The sequence below is a fragment of the Colobus angolensis genome, unplaced genomic scaffold (genome assembly GCF_000951035.1).
Source record: "Colobus angolensis palliatus isolate OR3802 unplaced genomic scaffold, Cang.pa_1.0 Scaffold473, whole genome shotgun sequence".
Classification (NCBI taxonomy): domain Eukaryota; kingdom Metazoa; phylum Chordata; class Mammalia; order Primates; family Cercopithecidae; genus Colobus; species Colobus angolensis.
In genome coordinates, this window is record NW_012118188.1 from 820336 (window position 1) to 844644 (window position 24309).

At 34.5% G+C, this 24309-nt stretch overlaps 1 protein-coding gene across 8 annotated transcripts in view; it reads left to right on the top strand.

Annotated features, from left to right (window-relative positions):
* Window positions 1-24309, top strand: part of FIP1L1 (factor interacting with PAPOLA and CPSF1) — a 71759-nt gene that overhangs the window by 34695 nt on the left and 12755 nt on the right. For 4 of the 8 annotated variants that reach the window (XM_011958756.1, XM_011958761.1, XM_011958757.1 and 1 more), the window contains 3 exons: window positions 7767-7860; window positions 9893-10049; window positions 22257-22283. In XM_011958756.1, the coding sequence (XP_011814146.1) occupies window positions 7767-7860; window positions 9893-10049; window positions 22257-22283 (278 nt within the window). The remainder of the gene's footprint in view (window positions 1-7766; window positions 7861-9892; window positions 10050-22256; window positions 22284-24309) is intronic. The other 4 variants (XM_011958762.1, XM_011958755.1, XM_011958760.1 and 1 more) reach the window with 1 other exon arrangement.

A 24309-nucleotide genomic window follows, 5' to 3' on the forward strand; every position in this document is an offset into this window, starting at 1 on the left:
ACCCCCCACCTCTCTCTCTTCCCCCCACCTCTCTTTCTTTCTCAGGCTACTTTTCCTCTTAAAACACACACACACACACACTCTCTCACTCTCACTCTCTGGTAGTGTAAGAAAAACTAGATTCCAGCTCTTGTAGTTAATGTAACTGACAAGTGTGGAGTTTGAGGCATTGCTTAAATGTTTGTAAAGAGCAAGTAAATAATGATTAAGATATTTTTCGTAAGTTATTATATTTGGGCTGGGCGCTGTGGCTCATTGCCTATAATCCTGGCACTTTGGGAGGCTGAGGTGGGTGGATCACTTGAGCTCAGGAGTTTGAGACCAGCATAGGCAATATGGCAAAACCCCGAATCTACCAAAAATACAAAAATTAGTTGGGCATGGTGGTGTGCACCTGTGGACCCAGCTACTTGGGAGTATAAAGTGGGAGGATTACTGGACAGGTGAGGCTGCAGTGAGCTGTGATCGTGCCACTGCATTCCAGCCTGGGTGACGGAGCAAGACCTGGTCTCTAAATAAATAAATATATAAATAACAGTTACTATATTTGAAGTTGTGGCCTTATCATATGCTAGTGACTTAATTTGCATAATATAGTGTTTTTCCAACTTTAACAGTATTCTTCAAGCCAAATCTATAAGTGTTTTTCAAACTATAACAATATTCTTCAAGCTAAATCTGTCTGTATTAACAATGGCATTATTGGTATAAGTTTGCTTTATAAATTCAAATTTTAACTCTTGTGAAACTAATTAGAAGAATGAAGCACTTTTAGTGAGTGCAGGAAATTGAAACTGGTAGTATGGATAATTGCTGTAAACATATCCTAATGCACAGTTTGTTTTTTTATTTTGTTTCTATTTTATGTTACCAAGTTCTCTTCCTCTTAATTTTCAAGTGATAGTTTATTTTTCTTAGTTTATGTTCCTATATTAGAATGCTTTTTAACTGATTCATACTCTTGAATGAATAGTAAAAATTGCTTTTCAACGTTAAATCACAAACACATTTAAACATGCACGTATTTCTTATATTAAACACAATACTTATAATAAAACTGAATGTTAAATGAACATTATATCTAAGAATGACTTCTTCCTCTATCTCCTTTTATGTCTTGATGAGACACTGTACTGAATAGATGTGCCTGTACCTTGGAGCATTTGATCAAGTGCTCTGAATGCATGTTGCTATAGTGTGTAGTTTGTAAGATTTTATGTAATTGGACATATGAAGGCCTTTGTGGTTTTTTGTTTGTTTTTTTAAGTTTCTTGTAGAGCTGTATCTTTTCCTATCATTGATACATTTAAAAGCATGAAATTAAGCATAAATATGGAAGGTGGAGCTTTATTCCAAGCTCTATACAAAAGTGAGTAAACTTGTTTGCACTTCTGAACACATTTGTGTCCTCCAGTGAGTAAAATGTGGGCTTATTTCACCTTTAAACATTCAAGGTTTTTTGTTTTGTTTTAAATAGGGCTTAAAAATTGACATTTTAAAAATTCAGACCCCAGGAAATTAGTATGATAAACACTGTTGAAGAACAAGGGAAGGGGTTTGAAGTTGGTTATGCTAAGCCTAAATCCTGGTGCTGCCCACTTTATAATGCAAAAGAGCCTCTTTCTACATATGTGAAAATGAAACTAATTGGACATGTACTTTACTTTTTATTTTTTCAAGACAGAGTCTCACTTTGTTTCCCAGGTTGAGTGTAGCGGTGGGATCGTGGCTCCCTGCAAACTCGAACTACCAGGCTCAAGCAGTCCTCCCACCTCAGCCTCCCAAGTAGCACACCATGCTCCGCTAATTTTTTATTTTTTGTAGAGATGAGGTCTCACTATGTTGCTCAGACTGATCTCTCCTGAACTGAAGTGATTCTCCTGCCTCGGCCTCCCAAACTCCCAGATCCCTAAATCACACCTGAGATTACAGGTGTGAGCCACTATGCCGGCCCATATACCTTAAATGTGATGTACTTGTAAGGATTAAATCAGTTCTAAGCTGTGAAAGCACTTATTTCAGGGCTTGAAAGATAAATCAGCCAGGCATGATGGCTCATGCCCATAATCCCAGCACTTTTGGGAGGCTGAAGCAGGCTGATCACCTGAGGTCAGGAGTTCAAGACCAGCCTGACCAACATAGAGAAACCCCGTCTCTACTAAAAAAAATAAAACTAAAAATAAATAGCTGGGCATGGTGGCATGTGCCTGTAATCCCAGCTACTCGGGAGGCTGAGGCAGGAGAATCACTTGAACCCAGGAGGCGGAGGTTGCGGTGAGCCGAGATCGTGCCATTGCATTCCAACCTGGACAACAAGAGTGAAACTCCATCTCAAAAAAAAAAAAGATAAATCAGACACTCAGTGAGTGTCAGATCTCCTCTTTTATCGTGGGCTTTATCAGTCTCTTTAAATATAGTACCGATAGAAAATAAATTGTATGTCTAGAAAAGTGTTTTGAATTCTGTGATTTTTATTTTACACTAGGTTCTTTTTCTGGACTGGAATTTTCATTGATAAATTGTTACTCGAACATCAGAATATATTTTCTTTATAAATTATGTATATATCTATAGAGAAAATTATTCTTGTGCTTGTGAAAGTAAAACGTACACACAGGTGTAGAAACAGTACCATGTCAGACCAGTCATGTTGCCCAGGCTGATCTTGAATTCCTGGGCTCAAGTACCACAAAACTAAAAGATCAGTAGAAAAATATGTAATCAATGATATTCTTACCTTGGTGGATATGACTTTAAATTTTTTGTGAAATAAATAAATATTAATATTTTATGAGCTACTTTAAAAGTTCTTTCTGGAGGGAACAAAATGTCTAGCAGTCTCTTGAACATGCCCTTAAATTTGTAGTCTTCAACTTTGACTATATTGGAATTACCTAGGAAGCTTCAAAAAAGTGTTGATGCTTGGGTCCCAGAAATGTTATTTTAAATAGTCTGGTGTACACCCTGAGCATCAGGATTTTGATATGCAGGCAAGGTTGAGAACCATTGATTTAGAGACTTGATTCTGGGTTGGCATAAAGATTAAAATCAAATGATAGCTAGGCACCAACAGTTTTGAAGTAAAATGATAGATGTAGTTAATGGGAGCTGATATTTGCATAGCATTTTACAGCCTCACAGTTTTTTTCTTTATGTGTTTCTCATTTAATTTACATTTTCTGCCTCTTTTAATGACTTTTGGTTGGTAACCACTATCAAAGGTGCATGATGCTTCTGTTGCAAGCAGTTGGATAGGTAATATATTTGCTAAGTAGAAATTGTGCACATATCTGCCCCCCTCCATCTTTTCTCTCTGCTCATAGTTGTCCCTCCATCTGAAGTGTTTTACCTTCCCATCCTGTGTCTATGTATCTTTTAAGGCTTGTCTCTTTCCTCAAGTTGCTTAAAAGATGCTCCACAATTTCCATGCAGAACTGTTTACAGCCATCTATTTACATATGTGACCTGAATTAAATGTCATAACAAGTGCACCTCTTTTGAAGTTGGGAATTAGAGGTAGCTACATTCTAGGCTTTTTCTCAGAGAATGGGCCTTTGAACTGTTTGCTGCCCAGCTCTTATTAGAAGCCCTTCGGTGAGAAAACATTCATAGATGTCTACATTGATATGTGATTCATCCATTATTTTACAGTATGGTTATGAACTTTCAAGCAATAATTCAAGCAATATTTCAAGCAAAATAATTTGAAAATTTGCTGTAAACTCTGGACTTTTGCCTGAAAATTACATCTATACATATGTATTTATTTAGAAATCAGGGACGTCCTAATTCTTCTTTAGAGAACCATGTAGCTAGTTAAGAACTTGAACTATTCTCAAAAGCACAGATTATTAGATCAAGCCTGACTATTAAGAGGGCTAGATATGCAGACCACGTTGTTTTGCTTCCCCTGATTAAATTGCTCTTATTGAATTGGGCATTGTTGTGCTTCACTCCGCGTTAAAGAGCATTTTGAGAAACAGCTCTGTAAAATTCAATTTTTTTTGGTAGGAATATTGGAGAGTTTATTTCCGTATTTTTGAAAACATGAGATTGCAGTCCATTAGTGGATTGTGAAACAATTTGGTGGTCCCAACCAATATTTCTTGTTTTTGTATTATTTTGCTTTTTTCCTATGCTATATTTAAATATTAATAAAATCACATTTTATCTTAATGTCACTGTTTTTCCTTTTTAAAGTATTGTTTCATGAACCTTTTTTAGTTTTTAATGTAATGTGGGTACTGGTACTGTATTGCTGTGTAAAATGTACTTCTTACTGTGTTTTGTAGTCTTGTGCTCATTTTCTCTTAGACTCAGGAGAATTTTTTTCTCTTTATTCTCATTTGTAAAATGACAGTAATGAGAGTTGCTGCCTTATGGGTTTATCATGAAGACTAAATATATATAAAGTCTTTAGAACAGTGCTTACCTTGCACATAGTAGGTGCTCCATAAATACTAGCTGTCATTACCGGGAAAAACAATCTTACAGCAAAAGCTTTGTTTTAATCTTATGCACATTAAAGACATTTGTTATTAATGATGTCCTTTGCTTTGGCTGCCAAGAAAAAGCAGCTGAGTTTTTTTTTTTTTTTTTGAGACAGGCTCTTGTTTTGTTGCCCAGTCTGGAGTGCAGTGGCGCAATCCAAGTTTACTGCATCCTTCATCTCCTGGGCTCAAGCAGTCCTCTCAGCTAAGCCCTCTGAACAGCTGGGACCACAGGCATGTGCTCCTATGCCTGGCTAATATTTTAAATCATTTGTAGACACAGAGTCTCGCCATGTTGCCCAGGCTGGTCTTGAATTCCTGGACTCAAGCAATCCTCCCACCTCAGGCTCTCAAAGTGTTGAGATTACATGCATGAGCCTGACCTTCAGAGATCAATTTATGGCCTTTTGTCTATCTTCTATTAGCTCTGATTTGTCATCTCAAACTTTCTGTTGCATCTCTGCAGGGAGCCCTCGGATTCTTTCTTGGACATCAGAATCATCAAAACATGATAATTTTTTGTAATTTCAGAGTTATTTTTATATTAATTTGCTGAAGTTGCGTTGTAACGTCAGAGATATTTTTATATTCATTTACTGTGCCAGGAGGAGGGGTAGAGGTCTTGGGAACATTTACTGCCTGTTTAAACTGTACATCAACTCAGACACCCAGAGTGATTAATTTCTTAGCTTTTTTTTTTGAGTCCAATATGGAAAAGAGATTTTGATAATAGCATTAGCTGTCTACCTTACTGAACAAGTTTGTTGACCTAATTAAACGTACGCTTTGTGGAACTCCTAAGTTACAGTAGATTTCCTCATAGGGAAACTCTATTGAATAATCTTCTTAAGCAATGAAAGAAAAAGCTGTCCATTAAGAACTTTCATGGAATAATATGGTTCAATATTTTTTTCCAAAATGCAGCATCAGAATAATATTAATATTTTTAAATTATTTGTCAGTGTTAGATATTATGTGCTTTTTGTTACTCTGGTACGTACTGTGTGTCTATCGTAAAACATTTCTGAACAAAACAGTAAGCTTCATTTATATGATTAAGTCAGTTGATGTGGTTAAAAAATACAGGCACAAGGAGATGTTTTGAAAATGTAGAGAATTGTAATTTTCTGAACTCCCTTTAGGGATATACTTGTTAAGGCTCATTTCTCAGTTACATGTTTTTAGAAACATAGTAAATGCTATTTTGAATCTTTAGTGATTCAAAAAAATCAATTTAAAGCTGAAAAAAACGAATTAGACTTCTGACCATATTTAAGGGTACATTTTAGTAGATGAATACTTCCATGTGTCCCAGACTTTTTGAAAACTAGAGATCCTTGGAAATAAATGGTAAAAAACAGGCTATAGAAAATTTTCCCCTCAACAGGAAAGTTAGTCTTATATCTGGATCTAATTTTTACCACTTTTAACAATTTGGAGAATTTGTTATCTGACTTTCAAGTCCAAACAAATTTGGTAGAATTTGTTTTTGATGGGAATAAATTTAAAAATGCGAAGGAGAGTCCAGTGGTTGGCAATACAAAATAGTATAAAAGGAAATAGAGTGAAAGTGAAGGTTTTGACAATGGAGGGCAGCAATTAACGGAGAGGAAATTATGGCCTCAGAATGCGCACGTGTATTTGGTAGGATGTTGGAATATGAAATGTTTGTATATCAGAGGGCTGATGGCATGTGCTTTGATAATGCAGTTATGGTGGGCATAGCTTTGCAATTTAAATTATAGGGAAGAAATTGAAGCAGTATTTGTTTTATCATAGAGATATTTGGATTTTTGTAACGTGAATATTAAGATCTTTCCTCAGCTGTATTGAAGGATATGTTAATCTTCCAATGAAATAATTCTTTATCTTTGGGATCATGAGGAAATCTAGGAAGTCAATGACTCAGGCATAAAATTAGAAAGGCTTGAACATTTTTAAATTGTACTAAAATTATAGAGAAGGGAAGTCTTAAATGGTCAAGAGATGGTAAGTGGGAACTATGTACTTGAAAACATTTCAGATGTCATGATATACTTTTTATAGGGCTGTCTTTGTTAGCACAAAATAATTAGTGGAGTGTTTCAAGGTCTACTTGAGATAAACTCTTCCTAACTCAAGATTTCCAGAAAAGTCTTAAATTTCTCAAAGGTGAATTGTCTTGCTGGAAGGAAACCTAGCTCAAGGGGAGGGGAGGTCTGTAGTCTTTGGGATCAGAAAGACTCAAGTTTGAAAGTTAGTTTTGCCTTTTAATTCATGCTTAGGTCAGTGATTTCACCTTGGACCACAGCTTGTCTCCAACAGGTATACAGTAATTTTTAAGTTTTTGTGAGGTTTAGATACAATGAAGGTTTGGCATCCAACCAATGGTAGCTGCTGTTATTTGTCATTTTAGGAGCCTAATCTAGTGACTGTCGAAGAATCTATGATGTTTTAATTGTTTTCCTTCTATAAAGTTTTAAAGGCAGTATTGTGCAGAACTGAAATCTAGATGAAGAAAAATCCATCTAATTTGCATCTGTTTTTCATTGCCTATTTCTCCAAGTGATTTCTATATCGTCTTAGGCATGCATACTTTTATAAAGTCCTTCATCTGCATAATAGCTTTTAACATTATTTTAATTATTTAAAATACAACTTACTAGGTTTTTCTCTTAAATTTGTAGCACTGTTTTATGATAGACTGTTTTTTCCATATCCTTATAAATTTTAAAAAGATTGTAAATAGAGGTAAGGCAAGTATTTAAATATTTGAATTTTTCTATCTAAATGCAAGTTATCAGAAATGGCAAACTGGTTCCTTTTCTATGTTTTTTAACACTTGGAATATATCCTGTGTGTGTTAAAATGAGCAATATTTTCAGGCCTTTTTGGGGAAGAGTTAAGGTTTCTGTAACAGAACTGTAGTATGTGTTACAATTATAGTGGCCCCAAAATTTCCATTTGTCTAGCATTTGCTGTCTTATTTAATTTCACAAAGATAAATTTATTTGGAGACTACTAAAACTAGTAAGTTTAGAAGAAGAGCTCTATAGAGACTTAAAACTTAACATTATGATCATTGTTGGATACGTTGGTTCTAGCTTATTAATAAAAATGTTTATGACAGTGCAAAGTAGTGAGTTTAAACTCAGGGATATTTTTCAGTGTGTATTGTGATCTGATTTTATTTTAAAATTTATTGCAAACACATTTTGTTTTTCTCTCTTACTGCTTTTATTATTTTTTAAGCATGTAATTAGGTGAAACTGAATTGATTCAATTTTTATGTTACAGGAGATTACCTGGGGCAATTGATGTTATTGGTCAGACTATAACTATCAGCCGAGTAGAAGGAAGGCGACGGGCAAATGAGAACAGCAACATACAGGTTTAGTATTTTCTTAAATTGAAGGATGATATCAGCATTCTAATTTAATTTATTCAATAGATAGTCATAGTGCTGTGCTGTGTTTTAGGTGATACAAAGAGATTTAAAATGTGGAATGAGTCATCCTTTATTATAAAGGCATAATTTGTAATTTCTGAATCTTTTTTTAATAGGGATTTTTCCTTTTCCTTGATAGAAACGTAATACAGTTTGAATATCTGTTATCTAAAATGCTTGGTACCAGAAGTGTATCAGATTTTGGAAATTTTCAGATTTTGAAATGTTCGTATATATGTAATCTTAGGGATGAGACCCAAGTCTAAACATGAAATTTATGTTTCATAAATAAGTTATTTAATTTATTATAATGACTTGTTAATTTATGATAATCTTTTTTTCCTTTGGCAACCCTGAATAAACTGTGTAGTGGGCCTGAGTTTTGATTGTGACCCGTCACATATGAGGTTGGGTGTGGAATTTTCCACTTGGGATAAAATATTGGTGCTCAAAATGTTTCAGATTTTAGAGCATTTCAGATTTCAGATTTTTGGATTAGGAATATTCAACTTGTATATAGGTTCGCTGATTGAAAAATAAAAGACCACCAGTGATTTTACCACCTAAAGATAACCACAGCTGGTACATCTCTTGTTACTAAGCAAAATTGGGATACTATTATATTTCTGTGTATACTTTTTTCCCCATCAAAAATTATTTGTATGTTTTCATATTCTTAAAATATGATTAAAATATCTTCCTGATAGCTTCACTGGATGAATATACCATAATTTATTTAATGTGACATTTCTGGGGGAGGTGTAGAGTTCCTTTGTTTTTAAGTGAAAAAATGAGGGGAGGTGAATTATCAGTAAGTTGGATAATTGATGTTAGAACTTTAATAACTGAGACTTCCAGCTATTCAGTTTGGCCATACTTTTTTCATTATTTATTCTGTTTTCTGAGTCCTTTTAAAAATGTCCAGAGCACTTTATTCTCACCTTCGATAAGTTGATCATGTAAAATGTTCCTTTTAGCATCTTTAAAGGCAAATCATTTCTATAGTGGAAGATGTTAGTCCATTTTTCCTTTCCTCTTATCATTAAAATGCCATGATTTCTCAAAATAAATACTTAAAGAAATAGCTTATCAGCGTAAGCCCTACAAAAAACACTGCACTTAAATGTAGGAAACATTAATAGAAAGAGGGATTGTATGTTTAAAAGATTGCTTTAGTCAGCAAGGATCTGAGAAGTATAAATTAAATATACAACATTATGTTGGCTGTCTTTCCCAAATTTATTTACACATCCTTGGGGACCTTACCAAAAATCCAGATTTTGAGGTGCCAGTTTGCTTGTTTTATTTCAGTAGGTTTGGGGTGCTTCTTACGGTGTCTGTCCCTTAACCTGTTCACACAAATAAGCATTTTGCAAACATTGCTTTATTTTTCAAGAATAAACCCTGTTCTTAAAGTTAAAAGGCTCACATGATAAAGTTATTTACATATCTTGCTGCCTATTGCTTGCAGTCTGTTGATGCATGCCTGACAGTCTCTTACTTTGCAACCTGTTGATGACAGGCCCTCGTACAGTGAATGGCTGACCTGCTGCCATGTTAATTTCTTAAGGCTAGTGTCTGTGATTAATGATTACATTGCCTTAATTGAATTCTTTAACTTTGGTTGGGTGACAAAGATAATACTTGTTAAATGATCTTTATGAAGTACTTTTTTCTTGTGTGGGGTGCTTTTATTACTTAATTACTTTTTATTAAGAAATTTTTGGTAATGAGCCAGTTGTTTTTCTTAAGGTTTGAATATGCAGATTTTTAAAAGTGTATGTGTGTATATGCTCACATAGGCATATGTATGCACATTTCACACATGTAGAACTGTTACTCTTCCTGCAAAAATACATATATGTGAATTAAACTACCTTTTACTTTGTTTCTTAGATTAAATGAAGTTAATTTACTAAGATTAATCTTACATAATATTTATGCATCTGTTTATTTAACTGTGTTCTAATTTTAGGTCCTTTCTGAAAGATCTGCTACTGAAGTAGACAACAATTTCAGCAAACCACCTCCGTTTTTCCCTCCAGGAGCTCCTCCCACTCACCTTCCACCTCCTCCATTTCTTCCACCTCCTCCGACTGTCAGCACTGCTCCACCTCTGATTCCACCACCGGGTAAATAGTAAATAAGACATTTGACTTTGAAAGAAAAATAGCTTGCGAGTGTTTTTTTTAATTTTTGACAAAATAATATCTTGATCGCATTACATTAAAAGTAATAGATATTGTATTTGTCTTTAACAGAGTCACACTGAAACAGATATATATGTGTCTTTCTATTTCACAGTATAGGAAAGAGACAATGTTCTAAAATTGAGAAGAATATACAGATACCAATCTTGTGATTCAAAAATATGATAATGATCCCCAAACTTAAGTTGCTAATAGGATATGTATAAATCCATACTCAGTTATAAACTTTACCAGTGTTAATTTGTTTTAAAAGAAACATTAAAGATACTTTTAGGATGGGAGTAGATCAAAACATTTTATCTTGTGAAGAGATTGAAATTAATATTTCAGTCTAGTCTTCTGTATACTGGTTTCCTTTTTGGAGACTGCTACTGGGTGCCTGGTATTTACTTCTTTTAAACAAAAGCGATATAAATGTTTATCATATTTATAGCTACTTTTGATTACTAATTAAAAACCAGGTTAGTGGTGATAGAGAAGAAACTCACAAATAATTCCCAAATTGTATTTTTATTTAAATTTTTCATCTGGTTGCCTTTCTTACTTTGTTTTTAATCTTTATCTGCCTTAACCAAGTTTTTATGAAACTAACAAGATTGATTAAGAATAATAACTTCTTCCCAGGGAGAAAGCTAGTAGTAAATGATGAAAAAATAGCTGCTTATCCTCATCAGGGCAACATGAATGACATGTATTAGGCTTTACTTCCTATTAGTAAAATCAGTTTATACTAGAGAGCCATGTACTCTCACTCACTTTTATTTGCAAGAGAGCTGTCTTTGTTTTAAGGTGCCAGTTGTGATCGGAGTACAGAACCAAATACAGGGTCTGAATAGTCCTTCCCTAACATATTCATCCTTGGCCTCTAAATGTCAGCCACTGCTTCTGTCTTTCATCCTCAGTGCCTTTGATTTCCTTCCACTGTCACCTCTACTCTCAAAAAGTATGGAAAAATATGAAAAAATGACTTGTGGCTTTAGAGGGTCAGTTGTCTCAAAAATAGAGGAAGGAGGACATTCCTCTATTCTAGACATTAGTATTTCTAAATTCAGTGAATTTCTTGTTCCAACAAATAGATTGAGCAGAAACCACTCATTAGTTGGGACTGACTTGTGGTTCTTGTGTCTTTAATATGCTGAGTATTAACCTAATGAAAGGTGACTTAGGTGATTCAAAATGAGGACTTCTGTGATTTCTATATGAATCCTTTGTCCTCTGAAAAAGAATTAGATAAATAAAAGAAATAATTAATGTTTTAACATATTTGATTAATGATACTAAAAAATTATTAATGTTTGTGTTAATGATCCTGTTGGATTCCTTTGTAATATTACTTAGGTAGTAAGTGATTTGAAATAATTTTCTTTTTTTATTCTTAAAAATCTTTTTAAAAATTTTATTTTTAATTGACGGTATTGTATATGTTTATGGGGTACAGTGTGATGTTTTGATCATGTCTACGTTGTAGAATGATTAAATCAAGTTAATATATTCATTGGCTCACATACTTACCATTTTCTTGTGGAGAGAACATTCTGAAATCTACTCTCCTAGCAGTTTTGAAATATACAGTTATTAATTATAGTTGCCATGCTGTACAGTAGAGCTCCAAAACTTTTTTTTCTCATTTTACTGAAACTTTTGTGTCCTTTGAAAATCATCTCCCCTCCCTCACCCATGGCCCCCAGCCTCTGGTAACCACCATTTTACTCTCTGCTTCTATGAGTTGGATCATATAAATGAGATTGTACAGTAATTGTCTTTCTGTGTCTGGCTTATTTCACTTAGCACAGGGTCCTCCAGGTTCATGCATGTTGTCACAAATGACAAAATGAAGGGATTTCCTTATTTACTAATAGAGTATATCCCCAGATGGCTAACATTTTATATGTTTAGTACTAATTATTAAAGTAACTAGGGCAGAATTGGTGTGAATTAGTAACAACAAATACTTAGCTGGTATAAGAATATTCAGAAACTCTGTAGAATATTGCTACAGAAGTAATTGCTATAGATAGGCAGTGGCATTATCTGGGAGTTTACCTTTTTTTCAAAGTGATAAAATTACTTTTTTTTTTTGAGAGAGGGTCTCACTCTTTCGCCCAGGCTGGAGTGCAGTGGTGCGGTCTCGGCTCACTGCAACCTCCACCTCCCAGGGTCAAGTGATCCTCTTGGCTCAGAGTAGCTGGTACTACAGGCATGTGCCACCATACTGGCCTTTTTTGTATTTTTTGTAGAGATGGTGTTTTCGCCATGTTGTCCAGGCTGGTCTTGAACTCCTGACCTCAAGTGATCTGCCCTCCTCAGCCTCCCAAAGTACTGGGATTACAGGCATGAACCACTACCCCTGACCATTTCTTTTTCATGTAACCTTTGTTCATAAGTATAACAAATCTTTGAATAGTGTTTAGGTTATTAATGGCATTATACTATAGAGTGCGGCTAATTATTTTTCTTTTGCCTAATCTGTTTTTCTACTTAATTCTCAGCTACATGCTTTCCATATTTTAAAATCCAGATTTCCTTTGATGCTTATTCTTGGTTTACATTTCTATGTTGTTCTATCAGTATTTAATGAGTACAGATTCAAATGAATTCTAATGCTGGTATATATGCTGAGCAGGATACCAGTTGTTTAAAACCAAATATTTGAAGTTGAGACTCTCTGAATTGCTCCTTATTTTCAGTAGAATGTGAGCTGTTGGGGAGCATACAAGCTATGTATTTCTATCTATGTTTCCTTACAGTTATAGTCACAGTAGTCTTGTATGTACTTGGCATTTCCTAATGTGTTTGCTAATTGAGTTAACGACATGTGTATATATCCATAAGAGCAAAGATGATTTTCGGATTCATACCTGGTACATTCGATCAGGATGGGCACTAGCTCTGAATAACAGTACGGCTGCATAGATATATGCCAGCTGCCATGCTTAAAGCTGTAGTTTTCAGTTACCATTTACTACAGAACCACATGATTACACTATGTTCCGTAGTTTGTTGTAATTTAAATCACCTTAAGAATCATAAGCAGCTAATGAAAGAAAGCTATGATTCAGGAGTCTTTTTAAAGTATTGCCTTAACAGATACTCCATTTTTCTTAGATAAACTGTCTTGTTTTTTTGCTTTCTTCAGAAATAGTCAAAAGAAAATGGAAAAAACATTTTTTAAAGAATTAATTTCAATGTATTTTAATGTTACCTTTTTCACATTAGACGTCTAATGTTTTTAAAACTAAAGTCCAAAATGTGATAAGTATAGTAATGATATTTTATTCCCATATTTTAGGATGCTACCAGTTTTTTTTTTTTTTTTTAATAAGTAGGGTGACCATATATCCAGTTTTGCCTGGAAGAGTCCTACTTTATACTTTCTATTCCAGCATAATTATTACTATTCATTCTTAGAAAGAAATTCCCTGGTTTAGATGATACAATTTGTGATTGACTCTTGCAAATTTACAGAGGGCTTATTGTGTAAGTAGATAGTTACTGTTTAACAATTATAAGGTGTTAGAGATAACGCTCATTTGAAGAACTTTCACTGTCAAATAGTTCACAGAAGAGGAGAAATATATTGCCTCCTTTCCCCCTTAAACACACACCTACAAACGTATATGAAACTTTGCTGGTAACACAGAGAGCGCAAAGTATTTCTGGCCGTAATAGATTTGTATGAAGAGTAGAGGAGATTTATGTATTAGAATACAATAAAGAAGAAAGAGATGTCTGGAAGTGCAAAAGTATTTATCGTGGTTCCCTGCAGCCATACTAATAGTAGCTTAAAAACAAATACTGGGCCAGGCGTGATGGCTCATACCTGTAATTTCAGCACTTTGGGAGGCTGAGGCGAGAGGATCACCTGAGATCAGGAGTTCTAGACCAGGCTGGCCAACATGATGAAACCCCATCTTTACTAAAAATACAAAAAAACTAACTGGGCATGGTGGCACACACCTGTAGTGCTGGCTACTTAGGAGGCTGAGGCAGGAGAATCACTTGAACACAGGAGACAGAGGTGCAGTGAGCTGAGCTCACACCATTGCACTCCAGCCTGGGTGACAAGATCGAAACTCCATCTCACCAAAAAAAAAAAAAAGAAAGAAAAAAAATACTGGCTAATTTAGTTCTTTTATAATTTTCAGAAAATTTGTTATTTCATTTTCTCGTGAATCAGAAAATAGTTTTCACTGTACCAAGTTTTTTCAGAAATACTTTAGAGTGGTTTCATGCTGTTTCTGAGTAATAATAGATATAATAGCTAACACTTATTGGATGCTAACTTTTCAGGGTACTATCTGAGCACATTCCATGTATTAACTCATTTGATTCTTGAACAATATCTGAAGTAGATATTATTCTAATTTTGCACTGAGGAGGTGGGGACATAAGCCATATAAGTAATAGCTAGAAAATAGTAAAACCAGAATTCTAACCAAGGCAGTTTTGCTTGAAAGCCTGTTTTCTTTATTAACTATGTTGAAATGAATCAGTACCTATATCCAGAAAATTGTATTATTGTATTACGTGTATTTGTCACAGTAATATGTCTTAGAAACTTTTTTTTAAAAGCATTTCTCTGATGTTGAAGTACATGCATACATATTGGTAGGTAGGGAAGTTAAGGAGATTATAAGGAACAGTCATCAGAGTTTTGAAAATCTGAGTAAGGTTTTTACTGTTTGCCTGGGTTGTGTTAAGATGTCTGTGTTTAGCTGAAGAAGTCAGTTTTGAAATACTTGTGTATTGGAAGAAAAACTGTAAAATTGGAAGTATTGTTACAGGGTAGGTGATTTTGTGTGTTTGTTGTGGTAAAATACAATATATTTGTCATTTTAGCCATTTATTAATGTGTAGTTCATTGGCATTAAATACATTCACAATGTTATGTAACCATCACCATGATCTGTACCTAAAACTTTTTCATCATCTCCAGCAAAAACTCTGTGCCCACTAAGCTCCTTCCCTCCTAAGGATAGCCCCTGTAACCTCTATTCTACTTTTTGTCTCTATGAGTTTCCTTATTCTAGGTACCTTATATAAGTGGAATCATGCATTTGTCTATCTGTGACTGACTGACTTTGTTTCTAAAATAATAGAATTTAATGATTATGAGCTAACTTTATGGTAAGCTTTTAATTTAGGCTTTTAAATGTTAATTTACTTTAGTGTCATCATATTTGATGTTCTTTTTTTTTTTTTTTTTAGTAGAGTTTACTGAAGAATAGAAGGCAAATTCAGTTAAACTCATTTGTTTTTGTATGAACTCTTATAAGCCTCAAATGACTAGTTCAGTGGGTCTTGGGAACAATTGAAATGTAGCCCAGTAGTGGAATTCTGCTGAGTTGAATAAGGGTCTTTGCTTTACTGAGATATAGCCCGACTACTCTGGACCACAAACCAGGCATCCCTGCTTTTAAAGTTAGCTGTAGGGTTTAACTGTTTATCTAGATATGAGATGTGTAGGATTCTGCATTTTAGAAAGAAGTAGATTTCTTCCTAAAAGACTGTTGTCTTGTATCAGTGTCTGACTAGTCATCTAGTACTACTAATTTCATGAACTTTAAAATCTTGTTTATTTCTTAAATATGTTAATTTTGGGTTACGGATGATATATAGGAATTGGGTCGGGGGTGGGGGCGGGCGGCGAGTTGCTCATATCTACCGTCATTCTGCATTTGCTCTAGGTCCTGCATTCTCATTAGATTATTTTTCTGTTAGCAGTCTGGCTTTTTAGCACAGCAGTTCTCAAACTTTTTAGTTACAGTCTTCTTTAAACTCTTTAAAATTGCTGCAGATACCAAAGAGTTTCTACTTATGTATGTTTTATCTGTTTTTTAATATTAGAAATTAAAACTGAGAAATTAAAATACTAGTTTAGAGATATGCATAATATACTCATTACATGTGAACATTTTAAAATTTCTTATGAAAAATAACTGTGCTTTTCCTAGAATAATTTTAAAAATTTAGTGGGAAGTCATCTTATTTTACGCTTTTGGCGTGGCTTAGTAGAAAAAAGCTGGTTTCTCCTGTTTGTTTTCACATTAAATCTATTGTGATATCATAAGTTATGTGGCCCCTGGAAACTCCACTGTAAGAGAATGAGCATGAAAAAGGCAAATAACATCTTAGTAAAATTTTTTTTTGTTTTTTGAGATGGAGTTTTGCTCTTGTTGCCCAGGCTGGAGTGCAATGGCACGATCTCAGCTCACTGCAACTTCCGCCTCCCAGGTTCAAGCGATTCTCCTGCCTCAGCCTCCCGAGTAGCTGGGATTACAGGCATGCACCGCCACACCTGGCTAATTTCGTAATTTTGTTAGAGTTGGGGTTTCTCCATGTTGGTCAGACTGGTCTCGAACTCCAACCTCAAGTGATCTGCCTGTCTCGGCTTCCCAAAGTGCTGGGATTACAGGCGTGAGTCGCTTCACCCAACCACAGCTTAGTAAATTTATGAAAGTAGTTTTGACCTGACAGATTCAGTAGGATCTCAAGGACCCCCAGGAATTCCTGGACAAAACGTTGAGAATACTGCTTTGGCAGAAGCTTGGCCTGTATTGGATGAATATTATCAGTGCCCTTGAGGAAGTACACTTTTATCCCTTTAATTGAGAAACTCTTTTATGACTGTAACGTTTATTAAGCTAATTTTATAATACCATGGATTTTTTGTTTTACTCAACAGATTACCTCAAATTAACTGGCACTGTTTGCCAGAAATGTAAGCATTTTCCAGAGCTACCAGTAAAAAAGAATTCCTTAAAGTTTTTGAAAACTGTATTTACTCTTGTGTTTTTCTATATTTAATTATAAAAGCCTGCCTATCAGTGTTTTCAGTAAATTCAAAACAGAGAGCAATGCTAATTATAATAAATAGAATTTTCTGGCACAATTAAAATTCATTTAAATGTAAATTTAATAGAGATTAAAAGCTTTCTTAGGATGTTGATTTTTAAATGTGCTTTCTCCTCCATGATGCACCCTTTATAATGGTTACATTTTTAATACATCATTGACACCACATTTTGTCGAATCTAATTAGTTTTATTTCTGCCTTCTGCTTACACTGCTCTTTCTGCTCTTCTGCTTACACTGTTTATTTTCTGCAGGCTTTAGATTTTATAAAATAGAAGAGTAAGAGATCCTAATAAAGGTAGCATAGTTTGTCTATTTTATAATTTATGTAAAATTATCTTTTTTACCTTTTAGACATGAAGTATGCTGGTAAATTTTTGGTTACTTTGTTGTGTGACCATACCACTTTTTAACACTTTTCTTAAAAATAGCTTAAATCTTTTTTTGCACCTTGTAATTGTTTTAATTATGAAATACTGGTTTTGCCATATTCTTTCTACATTCTGGTTTGTATTTAAGGGTGGATGGTAGATGAGATGATACACATGTGTGTCCATATGTTTTTCTTTGTGTTTAGTTTTTAAAATCCTGTTACATAGAAAAACATTTCTGGTAGTAGGTGATATTTAAAGGTTTTTGTAAACCTTGGCCTTTTCTACTCTTTTTGAGTAAAACTTCTGAGTTTGATCAAGGCTTTGAAATACAAATCATGAGACTTAAGGAAAGTGATCAAGTTTATCTGTTTCTTAAATAACACTGCTGATGGAATTTGCAATTTACTAGTGAGAAATAGGAAGTGTAGTTTACATATTCTGCCATTTTTTTCTTTCATTTGAATTTGAATAGAGAAAAGATAAATGGTTATTGCATGTGTTGGTTTTCTACTGCTGTATAACAAATTATTCCAGAATGTAGTGACTTAAAACAACATACATTTATTACTGAACAGTTTTCATGGGTCAGGAATCTGGGATAGATTAGCTGGATCCTCTACTTTAAGGTCTCTCTCAGACCTTGCAGTCTTCTCTAAAGGCCTGACTAAGGAAGTATTTGTCTCCAAGCTCACTCACCTCTTTGTTAAAAGGATTTTGTTTTTTTCTAGGCTGTTGGATTGACAGGGCTTCAGTTCCTCACTGTTGTAGGCGTCTAATAATGGCAGCTTGCTTAATCAAAGCACATAAGCCAAGAAGGCAAAAGAGAGTGTGCCAGTAAAATAGAAATCACTGTTTTTTGTAACCTAGTCATGGAAATAACATCCTTTGATTTTTTTGTGTGTGTGGTAGAAATAAGTCACAATGTCCAGCCCCCACATGGGACAGGACATAAGTACCAGCAGACAGGGATCATTGAGAGCCATGTCAGAAACTGTTTTGCCTTAGTTATAATGAAATGATGACAGACTACATTGAGAATGAGTTTATACACAATCTTTGTTTAGTTTTTTGTGAGTACAAAGCCCACTATTAATTTTGTGGGAATTTTTAGCATGGGTAAATTCTTTTTAATACGATGTTTAACAGGAATGCTGCCTTTTTATTTCTTTGCCTCAGTTCCTTCAGTCGCCCAAATAGGATTTCAGGTCTTACCCCCACCCACTTTTACATTTAAGTGTATGTGTTATATACTGGAAAAATTAAGCTGGGTGTGGTGGCTCACTGCTGTAATCCCAGCACTTTGAGAGGCCAAGGCGGGTAGATTGCTTGAGTTCAGGAGTTCGAGACCAGCCTGGGCAACATGAAGAAACCCCATCTTTATAAAAAATGCAAAAATTAAGGCCAGGCATGGTTGCTCACACCTGTACTCACAGCGCTTTGGGAGGCTAAGGCAGGTGGATCGCTTGAGCCCAGGAATTTACATAGTGAAACCCTGTCTCCACAAAAAATGTAAAAACTTAGCGTAGTGTGGTACACACCTGTGGTCCCAGCTACTTGGGAGGCTGAGGTGGGAGAATTGCTTTGAGCCCGGGAGGCAGAGGTTGCAGTGATCCGTGATCATGCCACTCACCCTGGGCAACAGAGTGAGACCCTGTCTCAACCAGAAATAAATCATCTTCTCTTTTGAGAATGCCGGATGGTGTAGGCTCTCATAGTACTTTTAAGTGTTCCAGGTATCAGATGCTTTTGTTTCATGAAAGTTTGGAATGGGATTTATTTACTCTGTATTAAATTGCTCAGCAGTGAAATTAGGAGAGAAGCTTAGAATCAGATCCAGTGATCTTCATAGTATAGTCCTGGGCCAGCAACATCATCTGGGAAATTTAGGGGAATGTAGGTTTTCTGGTTCCACCCCAGACTTACTGAATCAGAAATTCTAGAGGAAGGGCCCAGCAATCTGTGTGTTTTAAGAGATTCTCCAGGTGATTCTGATGCATGTTCAAGGTGGTTTGTTTTTATTTTTTTACGTATTTATTTTTTTTGAGACGGAGTCTTGCTCTGTTGTCCAGGCTGAGTGCAGTGGCACGACAGCTCACTGCAGCCTCTGCCTCCTGGGTTCAAGCAATTCTCCAGCCTCAGCCTCCTGAGTAGCTAGGACTACAGGCACATGCCACCATGCCCGGCTAATTTTTTGTGTTTTTAATAGAGACAGGGTTTCACCATGTTAGCCAGGATGGTCTCCATCTCCTGACTTTGTGATCCACCCACGTTGGTATCCCAAAGTACTGGGATTATAGACGTGAGCCACCGCACCCAGCCTATGTTCAAGTTTTAATACCACTAATCTATTCAGTCTGTTAGAGCTTGAGTATTACTTTTCCAAAGGTTTTGGCCAGCACTAGAAATCTACTTTTACTACTGTTACGTATAGCTTTCCAGGAAAATCAACATTTTTAAAACTAATTTTTCAGATAAAGGATATAGAAAAGAAACAAAGTATTTTCCTTATTTAAGTCTGTTGTCTAGGTTAGGCAGCATGTGTTTGCTAGGAAGATGGAGGTGTTGGGAGGGGAAAGGAGAGGGACTTTTGAGACGAATTTTGTTTTCCCTTATACTGTTTCTCTTTTATTAAGAAAAGTCAAATACTAAATAGTGATTTTTAAGTGAGAATGGTACTGGCCTTACATGATATTTCAGTTTGAAAATACATTCAATAATTGTCAGAGAATTGGTTATATAGTGTTTCATCAACTTTATAGTCTTGTTTTAATGAACATTTACTTATAAAGATTTGCATTGAAATAACATCTTAGATGAAATGGAGGTCTCACAAGAAGGGCCCTTCCTAGTTGCCATGCCAACTTTCTGATGTGTAGGTATTGATTGGAAAGACCTATGAATGAGATGGTTTTTTCTTTGATTATGTCTTTAATTCCAGTAGATTATTTTTGTCTGTCCTATGATACTACTGTAGTAAGATTAACACTAAAGGCAGACAATAATTTTAACTACGCTTGTAACGTACTTGATTCTTTGGTCATATGTTTTTTATCTCTACGTTTTGTGGAAGTTTAACAACTTAAATGTTTTTGAGGACTAAAGTTTGAAGGGGCTGACTAGAAATTTTTTAGTTTTTTGCATGAATTTACATTTTAACATTAAGCATTAGCATTAATGCTAATGTTAATTAATGCTAATGCTAATTAATGCTAAGTAAGCATTAGCTAAAGTGATACATCTGGCTCACATTCATTTAAGTTATTAGGATTATAGTATATAGAGTGGGTGGATGATTTTGGTGTATTCCTTTATCTTATAAATCTTATCTTACAAATCTGTATCTTACAAATCTAAGAAAATAATCATATATTTACATATGAAAACTAGATCAAATAGTGAAGTTAACTAGTGTCCGTATTGTTCTAAAGAAAGTTAGGTTATAGTATATATTAAAAACATTTAATGCTCTGCCTTCCTTACTTATCTCATTTACTTTGGAGTCTGGGACTCTGCTAGCTTGTATGGTTTGCTGGATTCTTTTAGTTTAGTAATTTGGGAAACAGGAAGGTAACCTCAGGATGGATGAGAATTGCCTTTAGCTATGGGTCAGTTTAGTAGACTTGTGGATTCATAAAGAAACTTGATGGCTGCTTTATGTATCTTCTTTAGTCTTGTTGGTTTTGTAAGTTTGGAATATGTTTTTATTGTGTGGGTGGTTAAAATCAGGTGCTTTGGTCTCTTTTTCAAGGCCATTTGCTACCTTAAGATCTTTTTAATCTAAATCTCTTACTCTGATAAAACATGCACATCAGAACATTTTTAGATAGTGTTAGAATATGTTTCCTTTGACATGAAAACAATTGTTTCATATTTTTGCATACATTTAGCTAATGAATTAAGATTATTTTTTAGACTAATTTTGATGCAGTTTTTAAGATAGGATTTAGGAACACATGCCAACTGTTTTAGTTATTATATAAAACTTCCCATGAAAAAGTTACTTTAAATTGTCTTACATTTTTTTTTATTTTCCTGCTTAGAAATCTCTCATTTTTCCTCCACTGAAAAATAGTTAAAATTTGCATGCCATATAAACTGCCTTTCATGTATCTCTTAAATTTAAAATGCGGAATTTAATTTTAGTATTTAGTAAATACATTTTACATTAGGCTTTAAGGGCACATTTGGTCCCTGTGAAATTGAGAATGTACATAGTTTATTCCTCAGAGTTTATAATGTATACAAATAATGAGTGAGAGTCACTCAAATTAATATTTGCTAGCACCTGTAGAAGTAAATCATTCACATTTATGTTAATGTGCCCTGGGGGTATATATATATGAATTGGTTATTCCCCCCTTTCTTTCCTACAAATCAAAGGAAATGTTAGCCTTTTACTACTTCTGCCAACAATACTAAAACAGTCAACACTTGAATGAACCACAACATACTGAGCTTTACAAAAGTCAGTAATATCCATCATCTTGAGTTATCCTTGTACTACCTGCAGTATTAGAGAAAGAACCCACAGATCAGTTTTTCTGTTAAAATGTTAAAATAACAACCTCAGGCATTGATTATCATATTTAGTTAGGATTAACTTCATGGCATTTGATAATTGTGTGTGCATAAGTGTGCTTTTCAACTGATGTCTAACTTTGTGATTATTAGTGGGGGAAACCTTGTTATCAAGTTGTTAGACTGGGTTTTCATCAAGGAAGTTGGATGTTATACTCGAATTGTTAGTCCTCGACGAGAAAACAGAATGCTTCTCTTGAGTGAATAAGCCAGGATAATGAGGCGAGGGGTTTTATTTCAAAGTTTGTTTTGGTGATGGCATAAATACATAACAGGTTCTGAAATCCAATTACTATATTAAATTTCATCACTTGTTTTTTAGGTATTCCAATAACTGTACCACCTCCAGGTAAAACTTTTTTCATGTTTTCTCCATCATTGTTAATAAACATGAACTTTCAAGCTTATAGTTACAGGAGAGACGGTGTTGATGTGGTTAGAATATGGAATAGGCTATTGGGATTTCAAGGTCCTATTTTCAGCTCTGCCTTTGCTTCATTCCAGTTTTGATTAAGATATAGTTTTCTTATACCTGTCTTACCCATTTCTGTAGAAATAGAGATTCTGAGAAAATTCTTATCTATTCAATTTGTGAAGAAAACAGTATAGGATATAAAATAAAATTTTTCTTAAAAATGTCTTTACAGACCAATGAATTTTTTATGTCATATAGTGACTATAAGAGAAGAGAAAGATACTTTATTTTGACTTTATCATTATTTCTGATTTTTTATTTTTAATCCTGCTGGCTTAGTATCATGAGAAAATGTGTTCTAAACCCCACATAGCAACTAGACAGACAGCTGGTCAGGTGGCTGTTCTTAGAGTGGTGATTGTTTATTGTTGTAATAGTATGATCAATAGGAGTTTATATGTGGCCCAGTGTTTTATTCATTTATTTATTTATTTACTTTTACATTTTTGTCAGTTATTTCTTTTTATAGTGTGATATCACACCTGGTAGCAAGTGTGTCTTACTGAATTCAGTGTTAAAAGCCAAGGTGTATGAAGAGAATGAGAGGTGATAATGCTTGCAAGGGTGGGTCTGAATTCAAAATGACTTCAATAAACTGAGTGAAGTTTAGGTAGCATAGGACAGTATACATATTTAGATGTGGCATAGAGACATTGATTATATGTGAATGTGTCTGAAATAGACTCATCAGGGAAAGTCAAAGGAATCATTTATGTGTCTTTTTAGTTTAAAAAACAATGTGTTTGTGAGGCTGTATGAAATAGGATTGTGGACTTTAGGACTAATATGGTAATTGCTAATTTTGTACTTTTAAGGTGTTTAATAGAGGAGTTATAGATCCTAAAACTGGATACAGTGAAGAACATGGTAAACATGAAAACAATTTCGAGTGGGGCTAAAAATTGATTTAAGTGGACGTTTGAGAAGGATTCAGAGAACTGATTTATTTTTTCATAGAATTACTAAAACGGAGGCTTAGTGGAAGTGTTTTCACATAACTGCAAGGTGACAGGCAATATGACAGTGGAATACTCTTGTTCTCATTTAGGACAGTGTCTGAATTGTAGTGTGAGAGACTTAAGTTAGATAATTTAGTGCATTTCCTAGTAGTGAGAGTTGTTCATTGTTAACACTTGGAAGGAATTGGTATCATAAGGAATTGACATCATAAGTTTTGGAATCTTTTTCTGCTGGGATGCTTTATAGCCTATCTGAATTTGAAAGTATAGTGTAGATTAACTGTTTTTCAGCCATATTATTATGTGGTATTCCGTTTAGGTATTGTGAATTATTGAGAATGCAGACCCCATGATACAGAGGTACAAATTATATCCTTCCAAACTGATCCACAAACTATATTATGTGCTTTTCTTTGTAAAATAGTTTGTTAGGGTTGTGCTATTTGAACATATTTTATGGTGGATATTCTCAGCTTTGAGCACTGTGCATTTACTGGTAAGATTTTATTTATAAATTACACATTTTAAGGCAATTTCTATACTTCTAAAACTCTCAATATTTTTTGAAAGAGGTGATTGCTATATATCTACTTTTCTTCTAAAATATTTCAAATATATCTGGTGGCTACTGTTTTATGTATGGAGAAGGTAAGGCATTGAGATTAACTTTCTCATACTTACAAAATGGGCTGTGTGTGGTGCTGAAAATAAGACCAGTGTCCTGACTCCCAGTTTGTTCTCTGTGTATTAGACCAGACTGCTTACTTAAAGTTTTATTGCACTAAAAATCTGTTTATAAGTTTGAGCTCCATTTTTTTTCTGTCCGTTATTACAACATAGAGAAGCACATTCATATCCCTAGAGAAATTTAGTGATACACAGCAACTTTGTTTCACTCTTGACATTAAGTGTACATTCTGTTAACATTTTTTATCTTATGG